Genomic DNA, 22087 nt, shown 5'->3' with positions numbered 1-22087 from the left:
TTGTAATCTATTGAATTTATTTTTCAGGAATTCTGAAAAGATGAATGGGGAAGAACACCCCATAACAACTAACTGTAGCAAAATCCCCTATACAGGTGAAGGCTGTCCTTGTGAGTAAACCACTGCATGCACTCAGACTCAGCACACTGAAGTTCAAGTCCCAGCCCTGCCATACAGTCCCTGAGAGACTCTAGGCAAGTTGCAAAGGTCCAGACTTGCAAAGGTATATAGCCACCTAGATGCAGATGGGTGCCACGTGGAATTGACGTAAGTATCTAACAAGGTAAGTTGCCTATAAGCATCTGCATCAGTTCCAGATCTATAAGGTGGAGAAAATATTTGCATCTTAAGTGTTTAGATTAAAGACAAATCCTGCCCTCAGTCACCTCCCAACACTTCCATATAAGGCAATAAGGGTAGTGAGAGTGTATCTAGGGCAGGATTTGGCCCTGAATAGCACAGCAATAGGAAAAAGGATTTGCTGCATGACAAAAATAGACTGAATGCTTTGTCATGTCTGACAAAGGTATTGAATTCCATAGCACGGATCTATAGTAACTTTGTTAAATTAGAAAAGTTTCCAAAACACATGACCAATCCAAACTGATGCCTGGTCCAGGGTAGATAGGTTTTTCCAAGGGTGGAAAAGGGTTTTAGCACCTGTATAAGTCATGTAACTGACCTGCCCTCTGTTGCTTTAAGTGTTCAACCTTCTAAGTCATCCCATACAGAAGCTACCGATTAAAATAGACACCAATAAAGACTGTATGACTAGGCTCTACAGATCTTATTCAAACTGGACAACATTTACAAACGAAATTAGCAAGATAATTGTACTCAGTGCATCTATTCGTGCACTTGCACTGCAGAGTTGACTAATTAGCTCAGCAGTAAAGTGTCACCATCTACACGTGTGCAGGTAATAGGGTACAGTAAACTAATTAACTTCACTGTAAGATAGTACTGTTAGGGACAGTACTACCTTATGGCTGAGTCATTAAGTCCAGTCAAGCACTTGTGTAGACAGTGACTGTGGGGTGCAAATTGTACCTGGTCAGTCCAGCCAGCCGGGGGCCAGACCTCTGGCTCCTGTCAGCCTTCTGCTACCCAGCACCACCCCGCAAAGCAGACTCCCTCTGCCCCAGCTCAAATCACTGCAGTCCTGGGCATGTAGATGCTGAGCCCATGAGCAGTAAACTCTGGCTTGAACAGCTCCAGAGTTTATTGCTGCACATTAATAGCACATGTAGATGCACCCAGTAAGAGCAGGGGCTGCTAAAAGAGCAGCTGGATGAACTCAAGCCTTGCTTGTTCTGGCTTATTCTTTTTAATATCAAATAAACCTGTATGATAGGGATAAATTAGCATAGGCTCATTAAAGCTATGCCTATTCATAGCAGGTGAGTATCTAGTCTATAGAAGTGATTCACAGTTTCCTCCTATTTCCTGTACTACTTACGTCATTAGAACACATCTTCATTTGTGATCCTAAAAATGTACATTTTATTATACAGAATGGCTCCACTGCCAAACTATTTTCTAAGAAATGTGATTTATCTGTGTACGTTAAAGGTATCATGAGTCACATGAAACCTGTTAGACGGCTGATGAGAAGCCAATTTGCCTTTGATGCAACACATATGGGCTGTACAAGATGAAAGAATCAAGGCCTCTAACTCATTTTGGTTTGGAAAACCAGGCATGAACAATTATTTTTCAACAGATACATCTCTGGTGCAGGGGGAATATTTGTCAATCTAACTATGGATGGTAGCCAGGCATTTGTTGGGTGGTGTGCCACACAAAGGGCACTTTCATTTTTGGCCCGGTATAGCATAGCTGAAATACCAAAGACCATGGGTAATTAAGTGGGTTGATGGAACAGAATGATCAGATGATAAAATGAAATTGGTATGAACATTCTTAGAGACTAGTTACTGAGTCTGTCTTTGAGGATCTGTCCCCCGGCTGCAGCTGAGTAATACTTAGTACAGTTTTAGGGGTAAAGAGATACAATGATGCCCTTTGCAGTCCCTCACTTCTGGAATTCTTGTCCCTAGAAATCTGGTCCCTGGGTGAAGCTCACTGTAGACTGTGCCAGCTCCCAATGGCCCACAGAACTGTTAAAGCAGCTGGGGAGCACTGGAAGCCCAGACAGTTCCAGTCACAACCTTTCACCCCAATCATACTCCCACACTGGCAGCTGGGGAAGGGAGGAGTTACCCAGAGCTGCTACAGCCACTCTGCACTGCCCAATGATCATCCTACAGAGGGGGAGTCCTCCAAGGACCTGACCCAACCTGTGTAGAGCCACCTTACACCAGTACAAAGCAGGTGTAGCAGGGACCAGGATCAGGCATTTCATTTTCTAGCTGTTTATCCTGTACACCTACGAAATGAATAAGACAGCTCCACATTTTCAGTTAATATTGGCGTTTAGACAGTGTCACCCAAAACTTGACAAAATGGTGTTTGTTTTGGAGCTTTCTTAAAATTTTGATTAGACAATCTGCTCCCTCTATATCACAGCAGAAATTTCCCATAGTTCTGCCTGGCTGGACAAAGGAATGCTAGCAATGCCCAACTAGTATATGTTCCCTTGGGCTAGGGACAGAAGTTACACATGAACCGGTTTAAGTCACCAGTAACTGGTTTAAACCTGTAACAGAACAGAGCTGATGGCTGAAACCGGTTTATATGTAACTTCTGTCCCTAGCCCAAGGGAACATATACTAATTGGGCATTGCTAGCATTCCTTTGTCCAGCCAGGTTCAACCTGGTTGAATGTAGTATCAGACTCAACTGATTTAAATCAAACTGCTTTATGAAACTTCTGTCCCAGACCCCTTCCTGATTTAAGTTAAATCACAATCCCTTGCATCCCAGCATGCTTTCTAGTGCAGGGCTGTGCTGTCTGCTCCAGCAGAGAAGGACTGGGGGCCAGGGGAGGCAGGGACTGCCACCCCAGGCAAACCCAGGCTGGGGTCTGGGGCCAGGAAGAGGAGTTAAACCCACCTTCCCTGGAGTACAGAGCTGCCCTGCTAAATTTACTGAAACTTACTGCTGGCTGCAGCTGTGGACTACAAATCCCAGAGGCACCTGGAAACAGAGGAAGTGATGAGCAACCCTACAGAGTCCTGTTACTGTGATTCTGAACTGCAAATCCCAGAGACCTTGGGGACAGCAGAAAATCCCCTCACCGTGTTTAACGACTACTCGGGTCCTGGTATCTCACTGGCCTATAGAACACACAGTCCATGCCAGCTACAGATGAGCTCTAGTGCCTCCCTGATTTCTGGCCTGAGCCACTGCAAGCATGTGGCTGCATTTCCTGAATCAGAAGTAAATGTGTGTCCAGTTGCTTCGCAGTTTAATCTCTTCAGTTTAGACTAATCTTCAAAGACTGAATCAATTCAGCCTCGGGATTTTTGACTGTCTGTACTTAGCCTTGGAGACCAGCCTAGCTGGTACAAATTGGAGCAATCTCTTAGATTGCCCCAACTTCTGCTAAGGAAGAGAGAGAGTCAGAGAGTTTTAGCTGACTTCTTGACAGTTCCCCAGCCCCAGTTCTCAGCAAAAGCTTCAGAGACTAGGGAATATACCCTCATATATTCCCTTACCTGGTTTCCAAGTTAAAATGGTGGTACCCTACTTTCACTTGCCTATGGGCAGCAACATTGAGCAACTAATGTGGCAGAAGCAATATCATGCGCTGCTCTCCCTACCGACCTCAGCATCAATTTTTAAATTTCCTGTGGTCCTGAGCAATGTCCTGTTTCCCATGAGCCATGGGTTATGCCCCACTGAGCTAAATTTTGCACAGTAGCTTACTGAAAATGTTGTTTTAAAAATGAATAAATCTTGTACCAATTTCCTTTTGGTACTGGCCAGATTTGGTCAGTGCAAATCTGTTTAAAGAAGCAAGTATTTATTTTCATTCTTTGTCCCAAGTGATTTTGTTATGTTATATAGGTATGGTGTACCTATAGCAGAGTTCAGCATGCTTCAGAACAGCATTTGACAAAGTAGTTCAAATGTGTCAAGAGAGCTTGCAACTTTATGTAACCCAGGCGGTACTCCAAGAGGTACCATCTCTCCAATTAAAGGGATCAAAGCAGGTGCACAAGCACTGTGGGAGGTGTAGGGACTCTCCTCCCCCTATAGACTAGAGCCAGACCACCAATGGGGACTTAACCATATACTTTTTAATACCGGGAACATAAATCAGAGGGTATAGTGGATACTACAATGCCCCAAGGGGGCAGGATTCAACAAAAGTTAGACACTTATCATCACTGGCAAAAAAACAGGGTTAACAAAATATAAAACACAAACAGCAGACCAAACGATACGGGCTGGTGAAATCTAAAAAGGCACAAAATGCAAAATGTCAAATGACAAGGAAATGTAGCACCTTGGTACCTGGAGGGGGAGAAAGGAGGGAAAACACAATGGCCCCTTTCCACTGCAAATAGATTTGCTTCTTGTTAGCTCACTCACCCCAAGTCATTGCAGCTAGGACTTGAACCCTGACCTCCCATGGTCAGGCAGGAACACTGCCACACAGCCACCACTGGTAGCACTGCTCCAACCTGCTAGGGGTCTTGACCTTCCTGGTGCCCCCACCTCATGTCAAGCTGCCTGACCTCTGATTGGAGGAGCTGAAAGCAGAGCTGGGAACCTCTCAGGTTGCTGCTCAGATCCTTCCTGGAGCTGGGGAGCCTCTCCTGCTGGCTGTAGCCTCTCCCAGGGGATCCTGGAGCCCAGTGGGGAGCCTCTCTTGCCAGCAGCACTGCTAAGGTCATGCTCTTTCAGGCTCTTCTGGGGCACTGCTCCTGCCCCGCTAGCTCAGCTCTTGCCAGCTCTGTGAAGCTCTTTCCTTGTTGTCCCTCACTGGTCTCTCCTGAGTCAGCCCACACTGTTCCTTTTATCCCCCTCCAGGTGACCCAAGGGGCCAATAAGGGGACATGGGGGGGGTGAGTCTCTGGGGCCTGATTGGTGTGGAAAGGGAATCCCAAGTTCTCCAATCATCTTTTACCTCTCCAAAACCCCTGGGCCAAATCATTACCAGACTGGTGAGGAAAGGGAATCCTAAATCCTCCAGTCATCTTTTGCCCTTTCAAAACCCCTGGGCCAGGTCACTGCCAGCCAGCCCGTCACATTTGATTGGATGGTATTGTGGGCTTTGAAGTCATATTGTGATACAATGTTGTATCAGGAGGTAGTGGAATGTGGCAAGGAGAAAAGCCTGGGAATAAGAAAAGAAATGCATCCTAAAATAATTCATACCCCAAGAAAGTCCATAACCAGCCAAGGACAGCGTTTGTGTGTTTGCATGTGTACTTATGTAAGCATGTCACATGCATGAAACTGGGTGACAGTATATGCTTTCTGATCCCACCACTGTTCCAGTAGATTGAAGTCTTTAAAACTTGACAATGACAGAGAAATCCACTGTTTCAGAAAGAGATTTTTGCATATGGGTATTATATACTATCTTTTTATGTTTCCCTCCAAATGAAAGAAGGGACCAATTACTACAGATCTCTTTTCTCACTCCCCTTATAGGGTGGGAGCCAGCAGGCTGGCAGATCTCACTTTAGAAGAAAAATTATGAGGAAATTCCTAAAAAAGACACCACTTCTTTCATTTGTTGCTGGTGAGAACTCAATCTATTCAGCAGATTTTCTGAGTTCCCCAACTCCAGATTCTCTTGCTGAGTCTATCTCCACAGCCAGAGAGGAGAGGAATGCCTGTGTGAGAAGTACTTCCCCATGCCAGGATAAAAAGTAAGGAAATGCCTCTCTCCTTTTAGGGGAGGGGGAATAGTGGAGAAGGGGCACTATGCTCCCTATGCTTTCTCTTACAATTTCTGACTTTTTGCAGAGGGATTTGTAGTTTTTCAGTGCTCTGTTAAGCTAAAGCGAGCGATTCTTGACGTATGCTGTTGAGTCTATGTACAGAGGGCAGCGTCCATTGTGACTCTGCAAGTGGCAAATCCCCTCACCATGTTTAATGACTACTCAGGTCCTGGTATCTCACTGGCCTATAGAAACTCTGTAAAGCATAACTTCTGGGCCAATATATATTTTACTTCATGCAAGTCTTTCAGTAACATTAGCAAGGTCAGTAGAGTGAAAGCACTGATTTGTTAAGCAGAAAATACTTTGTTGTTTTATGACATTTAAATTGGCATTGAAGTGGCTTTTTTTGGTCTTTGCTAGTGAAAAACAATACAGTTCAGCTGTAGCACTTTGACATCACTGTTCTTCAAGACTTCTGCTAAATTCTTGTCGTTCGTGTCTACGGTGCCTTTTAATACCATCCAGCTGTAAGCAGCAATCTCTTTGGATCCTAGAATATTCAGTCAGGGTGTTGGTTTGTGGACCAGTTGTGCCTTTATAACAAATATGGATGGAATAAGAAAATGTAATAGGGCAGCTGGTGTTAAATGCACCGTCAGAGTAAAAATAAGTGACCTTAATCATAACAGCAGGAGGACAGCTCTGCCACTGCTACCACAGTACTACTGAGCATACAGACCCAGCCCCAAAACAAACAACTGCTCTCAAATCCAGTCAGTTTACTGCAGGCCTCCTATTCTGTACCAAGCACACTGTGGATTGTCTTTTGTTCCTCAGTTTAAGACTGATTTTATGGAGGTCTTAGAACCCTATTCACCCTGTGGCCAGAGAATAAAGCACCAGTCATTATGATGATGTGACCTGAGGTAGCTTCAGAGTCCATTCAGGCAGTTTTTGAACATTTGGTCTTGACTTTTTTATTAAATTGTTCTAGAGACAGATGGAGAAAAGGGAAAGGAAGATATATTATTATTAATAATAATAAACAAAAGAAGTATTTTGTGTTCCAGATCCAAATCAGTTCCAAATCATATTGATTGAGCAGAACTCTATCATTCCAAAAACAATATCAACTGAGCAGGCAGAATGCAATTGTTCTAGACACCATGATAGTCCTACAGCCAGCGAGCATCCTTCATCCCAGGCTCTCGCTCTGGGACTTCAGATACTCCCAAATCCATTCGCAGGCATCCTACGTGCAGACCCAAGTCTGGAGGTCTTGAGATTCGGATGCCACCACAAGATGCCAAGAACTACACTTAATCTGGGCCAAAAGGCTGAGAAGTGAAGATATTTACTTCAGTTTTTGAGCACAGTTGCAACAGCCCTCCATTTAATTTGCTCTTTGCTGCTCTCCTATTGATAAAGGTGTAGTCATTCAGGGAGCAGCAAAAACAACAACAAAAAAACTCCTTGGGGGAAGAGCCAGGTGATCAAATAACAAATAAAGAATATACAGAGCAGACAGCTCTTTTCTAATAGAAGTATTTACCCAAATTACAAATACAAAATATACTTGCAAATAATGGGAATAATTCAAACACATATTTAAACAGTTTCCAAACACATATTTAAAAAACTATAAGTTTTCATCATTTCCATATCCTGAAAGAGTCCATGTTTTTGCACTGAAGAGAGGTGGCCAAAGTCAGCATGCATTTGCATGCATTACAAATAGTGGTTGTTCTTCAATGGTCATCATTCTGTTCAGATTTCATGGCCAAGAAAATAGGATGGGTGGATGAAAAGCTGGATAATCGGAGAGACTCAGTTTTCAGTTACACTACCGTAAACCCAAAGTAAATCTGTGGACTTCACTGACACATATCATACTGTTGTATGGTACCTCATACCAAAATACCTTTATTATTTCCTATTCTGAGTATTGAGAAAACTAGTCATACCACAGGGATGTACCTACTTGCAAATGCTATTTAAAGGTGTACATTGTTCAATCTTAGCTTGATAAGATAACAGTTTCTAACTTGGTATATTAGTAAAAGGAGCTGCCTTACAGGTACTTACCTATTCCACATGATGGCGGTATTTTACAGATGTATTTAGGTGGACAAGTTAACTTACAGGCTGGGTTCTGGAAATCACTTCTTTGGGTGGTCTGTCTGTCATAAGATGGATTATAATGTTGTATATGGGATTTACCAGTTGGCCACCAATGATCCTTTAAAGGCAAAGGAAAGAGAAATGAAAATCTATACATGCCCTTAAGTGTGTACTATCATTACATTGTCTGTAACATCTTCTCAGATCTCACAGAGCTTTAATTCTCCTGCTAGCTCCATGTTTGCTTTATCTACTTTGGCTCCTAACACTGACCCTAAGCAGGCTACTCTTAAATATGTTACAGTCTCATTATTTTTCCCTCTTCTGTCTTGCACTGTTATTCTTCCCTCATATAAACACCATGTAACTGTCTCTCAGATTCTGGGGTTTCCCCAGGTGATCTAGGAAAGTGAGATGTCAGGTATATCATTATGTACAAACTGCCTTCTCACACACTCTTACAAGAGGCCATCGTGGCACATCAGAACCAAAGCTGGAAAAAAAATGTTTCTAACATTCACATTTTTGGCAACAACATCCCCAGTGCAGAGGGAAACCTGTCTAACATGTTAAGAGCTCATGTTAACAAGCTGAGGATAGTCACTATTGTAGCAGAGTGCCTATGCAGACACTCTGACTGGGGGTAAATTTCACCCAAAATGAACCACCCTTTTGCCAAACCAAACAGAGAGTGTTTGATTATTTCCTGGCACTATGGAGAGACTCAATGCATTTTATCAGAGGGCTCACGTAGAAAGGATTCCATAACCACACTCGTTATAAAATGTTATCTGCCATTTGTACAGGCCGCAGGACTGATCAGAACCATTTTACCTATGCAGAAAGAACAAAAATGCAGTACATTTGCAAAGCTGCCATATTAGAACAGTCATCTAAACTATCAAGCAAGACAACACCTGGCTTGTTCTCTCCCTTCTAGAGTTCAAGCATCTCATTTCCCTGCATTGGACAGGAAGGCCTACTCCTACATGCTATTTAACAGTTTAAACAGCTAACCTTCTTCCAACATGGCTGCTTAGCTTACCATATTGTGACACACTTTCTGATGCTGAGAGGCACCTTACTTAAATGGGACACTTCACAGACCAAAGCACTCCAGCATTGATAAGGTTCCACAATCCATCCCCCGCAACATTAAATCATTGGATTAGAGTAAAATTCCCACCTGTGCAAAGAGCCCATACACTGTTACCATGTTACCCATTAATGCTATGTTTTAAGAGGTACATCAGCTTTGTGCTCACCTTGTCTAAGGGTCACTTTCCTAGAAATGAAATAGACAATAACCCCTTTAAATCAATTTCCTTTAACTGTAATACACAAAACAAATCAAACCAGAAACTACTGTGTGATAAAGTAAATCTAAGACTGACCGAATCTGACAAAAGCAAGCTTTAATTATGATTTTCCTAACACCTCTTTGTGCCTGACTATTGCAGGTATCTTCATGCAGTGACTGATCTTCATGCCATATGCACTGCCATTCCTTGGCACAGCAGAGTGAGTTAGAGAGTTTTAAGGCTTAATTCTGAGCTTTCTTACTGTTATGGGGTTCAATTCAGATCCTTAGTGCTATTTAATGTAGTTCTCTCATGCAGCATAGAGGTATATATTATTTAGAGTATGATATTAGTTGGAAAGATAATGCCAAATGATCCCACCTCTTTTTGCATAGTATTTTTGGTTTCCATATAGACTATTGGTTCATTTAAGAACCTAACATCACAGTCAATGACTTTTGCATAACGTGGGTACGGATGATTGCGTCGCTCTGGTGAACACGGTGGCTCACGCGGTTTGTTTTCTCTATTGAGCTTTTCTAGCCTCTTAACTGGCTCTGGCATATCAAGATAAAATACTCTCGAGGTATCTGAGCTGGAAGACAAAAGAAGACAAAGACATGACTATTTTCATATACATACCCTATAACGTGTTAACAGTTAATCTATTTATATCACATAAAACAGGATAAGAAAATAGTATCTGCTAAGAACTTAAGCAGGCTTAAATCCCATTTCACTCAGTATTGTAACTGCAGGATCTGATTTCACTGCACCTACTGCGGGATTACATGAGTATACACGGCAGCAGAATTTAACTTCTATGGTATGCTTCTTCTCACTCACTAGTTTTGGATTAGTGTAACTCAGTGTTAGTCCCAATGCATGCTGGAGAAATCAGAATTGGCTGGTCAAATATTTGTACATTAAATTGTTGCAATATGAAAGTTGACATCTCAGGTCTGCTTCCCTTTAAATATTTACTGATGTCTCTAACTTGTTACAGTCTGCACAAAACTATTGTGTATTGCAAATGCTTGAGGCCAGCTCCTTTACATGTTCTACCTTCTATTCCTGATCCTTCCTAATCCGGTTTTTGCTCTGGCCAGTCTACCAGGACAGTCCTCCCAGCATTCTTAATGATTTGTTCGTAGCTAATGCCAAACGGCTGACTTCTATTCTTATCCCTCTCAACTAATCAGTAGCTCACTTACGTCTCTATCACCTTGGCACATTCGTTTTTCCTTATTCTACTCTCCAATGGGTTTTTTTCCAACTTATCTAATCAATCTTCTGTAGCATCTTAGGATAATCACCTTCCCTTCCTGACTCCTTTCTCAGTGGCTGCTCCAGAACATTCTGTTCTGAGTCTCCTACTTTTCTCTGTTTATGCTCTCCCTTTGGTGATATTATCTCTGATCACAGCCAACAATATCATTAACATGCTGATGACCTTAGTTACACTCCCCTCCTTCCTTCCTTTTCTCCCTGTAGTGTTTCATTCTGCTCCTGCCAGTTTCACCTCTATTTCCAGAAAGGCAAATTATCATTAATTAAACATGAAAATAATAAAACAAAATAGCATTCTATTAAGACAAAAACAAAAACCTGCCCTAGTACCTCAGAAAAAGTTCTATGATATAAGGATTGGTACGTTATTAGAGAAGTGACATATAGACTTGATATGACCAATATTTTGACATAAAAATGGCTTCTTGGAAACCAAAACTATCCATTTCCAGTAGAAGTAATATTAACCTTACTCACATCAAAGCCTCAGGTCTTGAACAGGAAATAAGCTGCCAAATACAGGTAATGATACCAAATTATGTCAGTCACTTATATAATTAATCAGTGGACTCAGAGCAATCAATACATAAGGAGTCAATGAGAAGCCATGGCATTTGGGCACTAAAAAAATCTCCCTTTTTCCACTGAAACAGTACTACTAATAATTTTGTTAGCATTATGGCTTTGCCTAAGGTCCTACACAGGATTTCATAGACATTAGACATTAGGGCTGGAAGGGACCTTGGAAGATCATCGAGTCCAGCCCCCTGCCCAAAGGGCACAAAGCCAGCAGGATCCCAGCAAGATACTCTGAAGGTGTTCAAGGTAGGTGCTTGAACCACCTCCAGCGGCAGTCTATCCAAACCTTGGGGGCTCGGACAGTAAATAACTTCTTCCTTATGTCCAGCCTGAAATGTTCACAGAGGAGTTTGTGATGATACTCTACTGTTCTGTGTATTGCAAGCTTACCATGTACTGGGTACTGTACAAACCCAGAACAAAAAGACAGTCTCTCTCCTGCAGTCTGACCCAGCTTCTGCAGAACTCAGTGACAATTTCTCCATTGGTTACAGCTGGAGTTAGCTCAGTAGTCTGAGGTGTCTACAGCCTAGTTTCATACTAAGCATCTCATCCATTTACTGTCCAACAATTTCTGTAATTTTATTTATTTACTAATTGGTTACTAGACTGGAGGAGTGCAGCCTTTACTTTGGTAACCTACTGACTTGTAACTTTAGCAGCACTTAGCAGTTTAGGGCTGTGTTTACTGAGTACCCATGTTTATGAATTCAAGTAGTTTTGCTTAAGGCTGATTTAGGTGCGTTTAATGTATAACAAAAATGAATCAGGATTAGATCTTTCCTTCCTTTCCTGCACAATTCTTCATTTAAGAACATAGAACTCAACGGCCCTACTTGAGTCAATGAGTACAGTATCCTGCTATCATAGGCAGTGAGGGTATATAATCCCTTTCAAGATCATTTTAAAACTAATTAGGTTTCTTGCCCCAGTCACTCCTCAGATAGTTAGGAACCTTCTTTTAATTTCCAGCCTAAATTTATTCATGGCCAATTTATTCCTATTTCTTTGCATCTAAACTTTGTCTTTATGTTGAAAGAGCTGTTCTTTCTCCTTGGATTTTAACATCCTGATATAAACTTACTGTGAAAGGCAGTGATGCCCTCAAGTCACTGTGCAGCTTCAGGCAGACTAAACCAGAAGCAACACAGTTCTTTCCATGGATAGGCTAATTAGCACAGAGCTGCTCTGATTGGCACTGTCATTCTTCAGTGCTAATTCACCTGCCTACTGAGCCATAGAGTCGCTGTTTGGAGCTGTGCAGCATGTTTGAGGGTGCCACTGCCTGGCACAGTAAATTTACTATGTAAGTATGGCTTTAATTTCAGGCTCTTCATTCCCCTGGTAATCCTAGTCATTTTTGCCAACCCTGCTGCAGTACAAATTCTCCATTCTTAAACAGCGTGACTAGAACTGTATGCTCAGTGAAGGACCAAAAGTAAAGTCACTGCATTAGTGCCGGACTACATTCTGGTTAACAATCTCTGCTCTTCTCTTAGCTGAGAAGCAGTGTGTACGAGCCTGCTGGCATCACCACAGTAGTGGGGCTACACTGCTGTTAGTTCTGTGTTTGACTTTGCATTTTGTAGCATTAAATTCATCCCACTTCTACTACTTCAGCTTTCAAGGCTATGTGATTCTTTCTGTAAGGTATTCCCAATCCTCTGTCCTGGTGATACTTCCCAACTTAGTGTCCTCAGCAAATTTCATTAACACATTCTTACTTTCTGTGCAATGTCACTAATGAAAACATTACATAAGATTATTTCTGGCAAAACCAGTGCTTGAGTCCTCCACTTGAGAACTTCCCTCCAACACAACGCTCCTCTTTTCAGTATCCTGCATTGCCTCCCCTTTCACTAGTTCCTTATTCAGCTTAAAATTCTGGTACCGGTCCCTGTTATATTTATCCAAGGACATTCTGAAATAAAATTACTCCAACTAAAAGTGTACAAGCTATACAGGGATTGCCATTAACAGATTCAACAAAAAATAACTTTAGATTCTCATGTGCACAGTCAGCACGTTCACATAGCTCATAATTCCTACCTTCTTAGTTTAAATAATAATTTCCCTTGTGTTGCTGTATTAAATGTTATACCAAATCCCGTATGGGTCTATCATATTTCTTCTGTCTAGAGCAGTGTTTCTCAGCCTTTTGAGTAGTAAGTACCCCCTAACTTCTGAAAAATTTAATAAGTACCCCAACACTCAATTTTCCAGGGGATTTTATATTTACAGACTAATGTGTGCCATATGATGGAAGAAAGGCTGTGTATATAACGCTGTGATATAACAGATGTCTGATCTGGTTCTGGATATGGTTACCACCTTTTACACCAGGGATGCACAACTCAAGTAGGTCCCTAAGCTAGAGGTGACATTGCACAAAGCTAGGAGAGCTGAACCATTTTGTCCTGTTTCTGTTTACCTCTGCTCTTTATTCTTTCTTTTAACTTCTGTTCCAAAGCTTTGCATAACCTCTTTTTACTGGCCACTTTCCCCACCAATGTAGCTAGTCTTCATAGTCCGCAGAGTCCTGCAGACATCAGTGACTTCTACATGGTTCTCATGTGGCTAAATTTTGCAGATTTCAACTTCCATACCTCCCACACATCCATTAACTTTTGATAAAAAGCAATCATGATCCAGTTCTTGTGAACTTACTCCTCAATTTCTGGAGTGCAGCTACTAAGGAAATAGCAGAGCAGAATGACCAGATTGTTTGGAGCTGTATTACGTTGGCAAAGAAATCCCTCAGGCTAGAGGAGTTGATGTAGGTATCTCAGTGAGCCAGTCCAGCTGTACAGAAAACTGACCACTGCCCAGCTGTCCCACAGGGAGCTCTTCAAAGAAATCAGGGGAAGGACAAATACTGTCACAGCTGTGACCCATATGCACAGGGATAGTCACTCTGGAAGGTTATTCTCTGAATGGGCTCAAAGTCTCTCTCAGCCTTATTAATTCTGCCCTACTTTGTGGATTCTTCCCTTTTTTTAAATCATTGGGATTATAGTGACAACTTCTTTTGAAGGCAGATAATCAAGCACAGGAACCCCAGTTGATAATCTGCTCATGAATATTCTAGCAGATGATTCTTTGCCTCATGATATCCATCACCTAACCTGTGTGTTATTATGGCTTGAAAGCAGCTGCAGCTAAAGTGGCAGGAGAACCTTGCAACCTTTTGGAACAGCGGCCTTTAAGTGAGCTTGTGCCACTCAGATTCAGGCTGCTCCTGGGGCTGGTAATGTTTCTTTTATGGCCCGCACCTGCCAGAATATGGGCCAGAACATTGCAAGCCCGATTACAGACCCTTTCAAGATTCCACAAACAAGTTGCGTTGGCCTCAGAAGTGGTAGGCTAGGTGCAGGGCCAACACAAAGCTATTCTGTAAGAACTGAAGTCACTTGGATGAGAAGCTCCTTCAACTTGGACTCCCTAAATGGATGTGAAACCAGACACTTCTAATTATTTGTGGTTACACTGGAACTAAACAGAACCTGAAAGAAAGGAAGAGATAAACCATGCTTTGCTACGTGCCTTGCCTTCCCCTGCTACCAAAGATCTGCTGCCCAAGCCAAATATCACCATGTGTAAGGTAAAGTGACTGAAGTTAGCAACATTTTTCTTTACTGGTGAGCACTGCTGTGCTTAGCGTGACATAATTGATATGCTTGAGAGGTGTCCCCAGAGCAGCTTCGGCGCCTCATTTTCAGGTTTGGTATGTGTATATGGAAGCTTGAGGGTGCCAGGGCGCAGTGGAGACACAGACTAATGCAGGATCAGGGGATTAACTTGAGTGGGCGCATCAACTTGAGTGGATCAACTTGAGTGGGCGCATGTCCTGGACTGGCCAGAACTGACACAGTCCCGGAGAACCTCACAGGGAAGGCGCATGGGGCTCAGATCCTGGGCCCTGCATGTGTGGACGGTCCCATGTGTGCCACATGCAGCATCCAGGTGAACTTGGACCCAGGGGCAGCACCAGGGGACAAATTGGGCCTGTAAGCTGCACCTTTGCCACTCCTGCCATAACACAACTGGGAAAAGGCTTGTGCACCCCTTGCATCTGGCCAGCTCCTCTCATACAGCGCCTGGCACCAGGCCCCCTGGCTGCACACCACTACAGTGGTACCCACGGGACACGGAACACCAGCAACATCCCCCGGGGCGCCTGAGGGGTGTTGGGTCCTCGCCTGGCAGGGGGATGCCCAGGGGAGCAAGGGCTGCCTGCCGGCCCCCCACCCCCCACCCCCTCAGGTGCCCGCAGGGCAGCCCCGGTACCATCCTCCCTCTCTCAGACAGTCCAGGCAGCACTTACGGGCGCAGCGGGCCCCGCTTCTTGCGGATGGACGGGATCACGGGGGGCTGCCAGTGGGACATGGCGGCGGCGGGAGCAGGGGTGGGCGGCGGGCGCGCGCTGAGCCCGGGGCAGCTCGCAACGCGGCCCATTGTGACCGCCCCGTTGCTAGGCGACCCGCGCCGCGCGGTTGCTAGGAGCCCCGGGGGCCCCGCCCCGCCCCGCCCGGACCCTCGGCCATGCCGGGTCGTGTCCCACCCCCCGGTGCTCGGCTCCCCCCAGCGCGGGGCCAGGGAGAAAAGGGACTTGCCTGTGTCCCTTCTCAGCTTCCTACTGGCTGGTTTCTTTTTTTCCCCACAGGGAAAATAAAGCCTGGACGGGTGACAAGCCGGTGTTTCCTGAGGGGGGCCTCGAGCCCGGGGGACCCCGCGGTCAAAGTCTGCCTAGGAGGGGAGTAAAGCACAGGGGCAGAACTGGGGCACACGGCTTATGAGGAGAGGCAGAGGGAACTGGTTTGAGTCTGGAGAAGAGATTTTTTTTTAAAATTTGTGTCCAAGGCCAAATGAGCCAAAATTAATTCCAAATCCAAGAGTCCAGAACCATTACTACCCACACCTGGGGCTTCAGATGTTCCCCAAACCTTTGGTGGGCATCCTACTTGCAGGCCCTGGGCTTGGGGTTCAGATGCCCCCAGGTTTTGCTTGCCCTCAGCCAGAGGGCCCTGGGAGCAAGCCAGGAGAGTCTGGAGAAGAGAAGAGTGAGGGGGGATTCATTTAATAGCATCCTTCTAGAGTTCAGCAGAGGGCAGCGAGCATGGTTTGGGAGCTGGGGCACATGCCTCTGGAGGAGAGGCAGAGGGAAGTGGGCTTACTGAGTCTGGACCAGAGAAAGCGGAGAGGGGATTTGATTGCAGCCTTCGCTCCCTGAAGGGGGGCTGGAAAGAGGATGGAGCTGGGCTGTTGTCAGTGGTGGCAGATGGCAGGACAACAGTGGTCTCAAGCTGCAGCGAGGGGGAGTTTAGATTAAACATTAGGAAAAACTCTCTCCCTAGGGTGTAATAAAGCACTGGAACAGGTTACCTAGGGACATGGTGCAATCTCCATCCTTGGAGGTGTTTAAGACTCAGGTAGACAAAGTCTTCAGTGGGATGAGATAGTTGGGGATGGTCCTGCCTTGAGCAGGGGTTTGGACTGGGTGACCTCCTGAGGTCCCTTCCAACACCCCTTGTCTTTCATTCTCTGATTTTACAATCATAATCTGGCTCCTTTCTCATCACTCAACTAGCTCAGAGATGCTATAAATCCAGCAGAAAATGACCCCTAGGAAATTACCCCTCCCCTGCCACACAAGTCACCTTGAGCCACCTTAGCTCTAACTTTTCCCTCCATGTTAAACAAACAAATAAACCTCATCTTGGATTTGTGTACTTAGAGTAGTTATTTTGGGGGGCTGAATCAGCATTAAGGTTAATTCACCTTACAGTCAAAGTACTGGCAGCATTTCCCCACCCCCATCATTCCTACCCAGTATCTGCCTCAACCATAATTTACTCAGAAAGGAGAATCTGGTCCCCAGCATAGATAAGCATCCTGTCTTATAGCCAATATTTTAGTCAGACGTGAAAAACACAAATCTAACTGCAGAGGAAGTAAAAATAACTCCAGCTCCTAGAGTCGGCCTTGCAGTAGGGATCCACTATCAGCTCACCTGCTGGATTTCACTGTAAATTTCCCCAGGGTTGACATTGCCACAGAGTCACCCCCCCCCCCCCCCCCCCCCCGTACACACCTGCCAAAAAGGGAAGAGACAGACTCATAGCTAGGTTCTCTCAGGGAAACTGAATGGGTCACTTGAACTAGTGTTGAAAAACAACTAGACCAGACAAAAGCATTGAAGGCAGCTTGAGGGAATTCTTTCCTGTTTTTCTAATGTTTGATGACTCTTTCAAACAGCACTGTAGGACAGTAACTGTTATTTCACCACCAGTTCAAGGGAACCCAGAGCTAAAACCAATGTTCAACACCAGTTCAGTTTCCTGATGGGTGACGGCACCAGCTTTTTAAGCAGATTCCCCACTCGCTTGTAACAAGAGTCTTTTGTCCTTTTACTAAACTTCAGCTCTAAATTCAACATTGGATGCTCTCACCTGGTCACCCAGATTTGGGTTCCACCTGGGACAAAGTTGTTTTGAATTGTTATTTTAAGATTTAGAGTTCACCTGCCTTCTTCACTCCAAATTAAAAATCTAAATTCTGGAAACTGTAAACCTGCACACTATGTGAATTTAGCAACTTGAGATCTGCAAGGAAAAGGCATTTATGACAACCGTGGTACAACTAAAAGTAAATGGATTAGCTAACAGAGTATTTAGGTATAGCCTTAGGTATTTAGAATAGCCTTATAGAAGGATGTTGTCATCCTGGTTACATTGGTTCAAACATTGTTTCCTTCTAGCAAGACAAAGCAGGATGGTAAATCGGCCGCAGCACCTGCTTTCCCAAATATTTGCTATTCATTCAGTTGATAAATGACATGAGTGTGGATCCAGAGTTTTCTTTTTGGGCATGGAGAACTCCCTGAAACTGTATTAGATATCTAATAACAATGGGAGAAGGCAAGGCACAGTGGCACCTTATAAACCAACTCATCAGAGCAGCATGAGCTTTCATAGGCTACAGCCTACTTAGTCATCTGCTATGAATGGACTTGCAGAGAGCAGGATACTAAATATGAAGGAATAAAGTCATAACAAAGCTGTAAATAAAGTTCTAATAACAAAGGGATGCAATTGATTTAGGAGGTTAATAGTTTGCTTTTCTTGGGTTAAACCAGCCTGCCTCTGGAGTTTAATTTGATTTGACCAAGCTTAATTTGATTGGTCAAACCAGAAGCTTATTTTCCCCCACCATGTGTACACAAGATTTTTTTTAGATTGATGTTAAATGCTTATTTATAATGATAGGGAGGAACAGGTTGACCAGATGAAAATTCATTATTTGCCTGCAGAAAAAAATCATAAACAAGCTCTTATGCAAAGACCTCCAAATAGAAGTGAGCTAACTCTGATCAATTAATGGTGGCTTCACTCATCTCAAATGGGTAGAAAGGTGCTCGCCTCCTCCTTGTGTGCCATCTCAAACAAAGCTCCCTCAAATCAGCACTTGCAGACTGTTATTATCCTGAACTACCCCTTATCTTTACATAATTATAGTTGTGGTGCATGTATTGCTATAGTGATGGCTGTGTCAGCGCTTTCCTTATAAGCACAGAGTTTAAAGGATTTGTAGCTTGGCCATTCCAATTTGCCTCTCTATGACCTCGCTCTACAATGTAGCAGCCTGGGAGAGTGACAGGAGATGGATCTTATGTCACTAAAAGGGGACTGATCCAAGCAGAGTGGTTGGGTGCTAGCATTTTACCAGTTATGTGAAAATAAAGAAAACTCAATGTTTGCATGAAAGAAAGGACTTTGAAGGGAGGGACTGAAGTTCTTGAGGAACAGTTTTCTTATCTTTTTATATCTACCTCCAGCTTGTGTTTTTCAACATGCTTGTTTGTTTTACTTGGCTAGACAGACACTTTCTGTTTTTTGCATGGCTGGTTAACACAATCCCCCTGTGGCTTGACACTGTCAGGGAACATCACCCCCAAATACCCAGTGTGGTGTGACGGTGAAAGCAGGAAATCCATAGAGAAGCTGTAACTACATTACAGTGGCCGCATCTACACGAGACGCTTAATGTGCAGTGGCCTAATAACTGTGCGGTAACGTGTCACAGCATGGACAGTGCTAATACATTACTGTGCAGTATTATCAAGCTACTGCACAGTAGTGTCACTAAAAAGGCATTCGCTGGTGCTACTGCTCAGTAACTGTAGTTACTGTGCATTTACTTAGTACTTCACTAAGCAAGTACTAATGTAACTGTGCAATAAATTCATTAAGCAAGTACTAAAGTAAATGTGCATTAATAAACATGTAGATGTGACCAGTGAGTAGCTAAAGACATTAGCTGTTGCTATCACCTACAGCAAAATTGCTAGAAGTTGTTAGGGAAACAGAAACTTAGACTGCTTAGCACAGCATTAGAAAGGAAGTTACACCCTGATCAGTGGTGAAAGACTGAACTAAAATTCAGAGGCAAGTGCCAGAGGAGAATTGCAAGGAATATGCCATTAGGATATGAAATATCAAGTTTAGTGCAAAGTAACCCTATTGCAGAGCAGAAAGAAAGCAGCTCAAAGCAGAGCATTCTGTATTTCAGAATGATACAATACAGTCATCTGCATTTACATGAAATAAGGCAAACTGTTACCAAATCTGAAGACTCTTTCTAATCCCCCAGATCTAGGAACTATCACAAGTAAAAAGAAGCATAGTCTATCACGGTGTAGCCTACCCGCTTAGATTGGATGCAGTATAAAATGCAAATCCTGTCTCTGAACCCTGGTTAAGATTTGGATGTCTTAGGCTATGACTTGCCTTTTTCTTTGGCTCAAGTATGGCTTATTCAGGGCTCATTTGTGGATTATGCCCCATCCGTGTATTGGGGAGTTGAGCTGCATCATGGAGGAGGTGACCAGGGGACAGTACAATAGTGCCTCCCATTTCACACTGCACACCTAGCCAAGCAAGCCTTCTGGCTGAAGGGAAGTGGGGAGATGTCCATAGGCTCTGCTGCTCTCTGCTTCACCCCCTTGATGTCTTAGCCCCACTTAAGAAGAAAGGGAATCAGAGGAGGAGAGATTAAAGAAGGGAGGGAGTTAATGCCTTGGTTTAGCAATGAGCTCTTCACTGAGTTACAGCACAGAGAGGAAGGAGATGGAAATAAACAGGGCAGGATGGAAGTTATTGATCAAAGACTACCTGTTTTAGGAGAGAGGGTGTACTCATGTATGTTTGTGTGTGTGTGGTCTATTGATTAGAATACTGGAGACCTACCTTTTTCTTCCAGCTTTGTCACTGAGTCACCATTTGACCTCCACATGCCAGTCTCCCACCTGTAAAATGGGGATAATGATAATAAATGTTACTGTCATTTGTAAAATGCTTATGGGTAAAAAATCCATGTTTATATTTGGCATAAAGGACTTATCGGCACATGCTTAGGATGACTCCATTAAGCCAAGCAAGCCAATTAAAACTAATGCCCATGAAACCCTAATCCTAGCCATCCTGGATTTGGGTTCAGTCATGTATTTTGAATGAAAAATTTAGAACTTCTTTGAAGCTGTTTATTGGTGCTATTTTCACACTGATTCACTTGAAATTTCAGGTTTTATATGCTTACCTGCATAGGTCTTTGGTGGACAAAAATGAGAGTTGAAAAAGAGGTGAAATTTCATGCTGGAGTGAAAACAAATCTCTCTGGCAGAGTATCTGAAAGGAGCTCTGAGGTTTGAAATGGGATGCAGTGGTTCCAGCAGAGATGAATTAGTAGGCAGAACACAGGTGAAGCAATCAAAGCCACATGCAATCTAATCTATGGATACTAATGTTGTATAACAACTATATGCATATAATTTGATAGTCCAGGATTGATAAGGGTTGACATTAAGGTCTGGTAAATAGACACTAAAAACTGAGTAATTTGAAAAATTATTTATGTATTCTTTACTAGCTAGCTGTAGCATTGTTTTCTTTGCTGAATATTTGTTTTCATTATATATGTTTAATTGGTTGCTTCAGGTCATTTATTAGCAAGACTTTTATCCCATGTAATTTATCATATAGCTGTAGCTTTTAGGCCCTGCTTATTTTCTTTAAGTTTACTCTCTTAACTAAAGCTTATGCTTCTGATGTTCACATATGAATTCTATTTTGATGTCCTTCCCTGAAGATGATTGCCCTCGTATCTCCTCTGTTGTAGTCATCACAGTTTTCAGCTGTTAAATATCCATACAGCTGATTTTTTTTATGAACTGCATCATTTATTTTCATCTTTCTAATTCCTTAATTTTTGAATTCTTGCATCTCAGCAATTGTTGGGTTTTTCTTTTTGTGTACTTCAGTTTTGGGTTGTAGTAGCTAATGGCCAACAGAGTCATGCTAACATTCCTTAGATACAATACCTTAGCAACATTCTTACTGGAGAACCCCAAGTTCTTCCTTACTCCAAAACTTGGGTATGGCAACCTTCAGAGCATGGTACAAATTACAACTGTATCTCTTATCTTTTCCTTTAAGGAGTGAAATGGGGACCAAAATAATACACCATATTTACTTGAATCCAGGATGACTTTGAATTTAAAATCCCCCCACCCCCAATAGTTAGAGTAGAAACTTGGGGCAAATGATACATTTGTTATAATTTCCGTGTCTAAAATCTAATTTTGGTGTGTCATCTTAAATTCATCCCTCCCACCACTGCAAGGAGAAGAGCAGTGGCAGGGAAATAAGCAGTGGGGGGGTAGGCAGCCTGATCCCCACCCCTTGTCCCCATTGCACCCCCACCATTTACCCCGCTGGTGTCTACAATTCCCAGCACCTGCCCCTGCCCCTGGTGGCTGCCGCCTGCTACCTTTCTCCCCACTCCATGGTGCCTGCCCCCACCTGATGCCTGGCCCCTTGACACCTGATTCCCCCCAGCACTTGCCTCCTCCTATTGCTTACCCCTCCCTCTGCTGCTTAACCTATGTGGTGGCTCCAGTGCTCCAGCTCTGACTCCAGCTCCAGCTCTGGTCCCTGC

At 43.5% G+C, this 22087-nt stretch overlaps 1 protein-coding gene across 1 annotated transcript in view; it reads right to left on the bottom strand.

The window, feature by feature from the left end:
- Positions 1–15542, bottom strand: part of CIMIP6 (ciliary microtubule inner protein 6) — a 32048-nt gene extending 16506 nt beyond the window's left edge. Inside the window, exons 1-3 of the mRNA XM_090049478.1 lie at positions 15420–15542; positions 9608–9821; positions 7890–8043 (exon numbers count right to left, since the gene is read on the bottom strand). Of these exons, the coding sequence (XP_089905604.1) occupies positions 7890–8043; positions 9608–9821; positions 15420–15481 (430 nt within the window). The 5' untranslated portion in view covers positions 15482–15542. The remainder of the gene's footprint in view (positions 1–7889; positions 8044–9607; positions 9822–15419) is intronic.
- Positions 15543–22087: the final 6545 nt, after the last annotated feature.

Source organism: Crocodylus siamensis, chromosome 1 (genome assembly GCF_052110815.1).
Source record: "Crocodylus siamensis isolate JL-2025a chromosome 1, ASM5211081v1, whole genome shotgun sequence".
NCBI lineage: Eukaryota > Metazoa > Chordata > Crocodylia > Crocodylidae > Crocodylus > Crocodylus siamensis.
The sequence above is the reverse complement of the archived record's forward strand: the minus strand, read 5'-3'. Positions and strand labels throughout refer to the sequence as shown.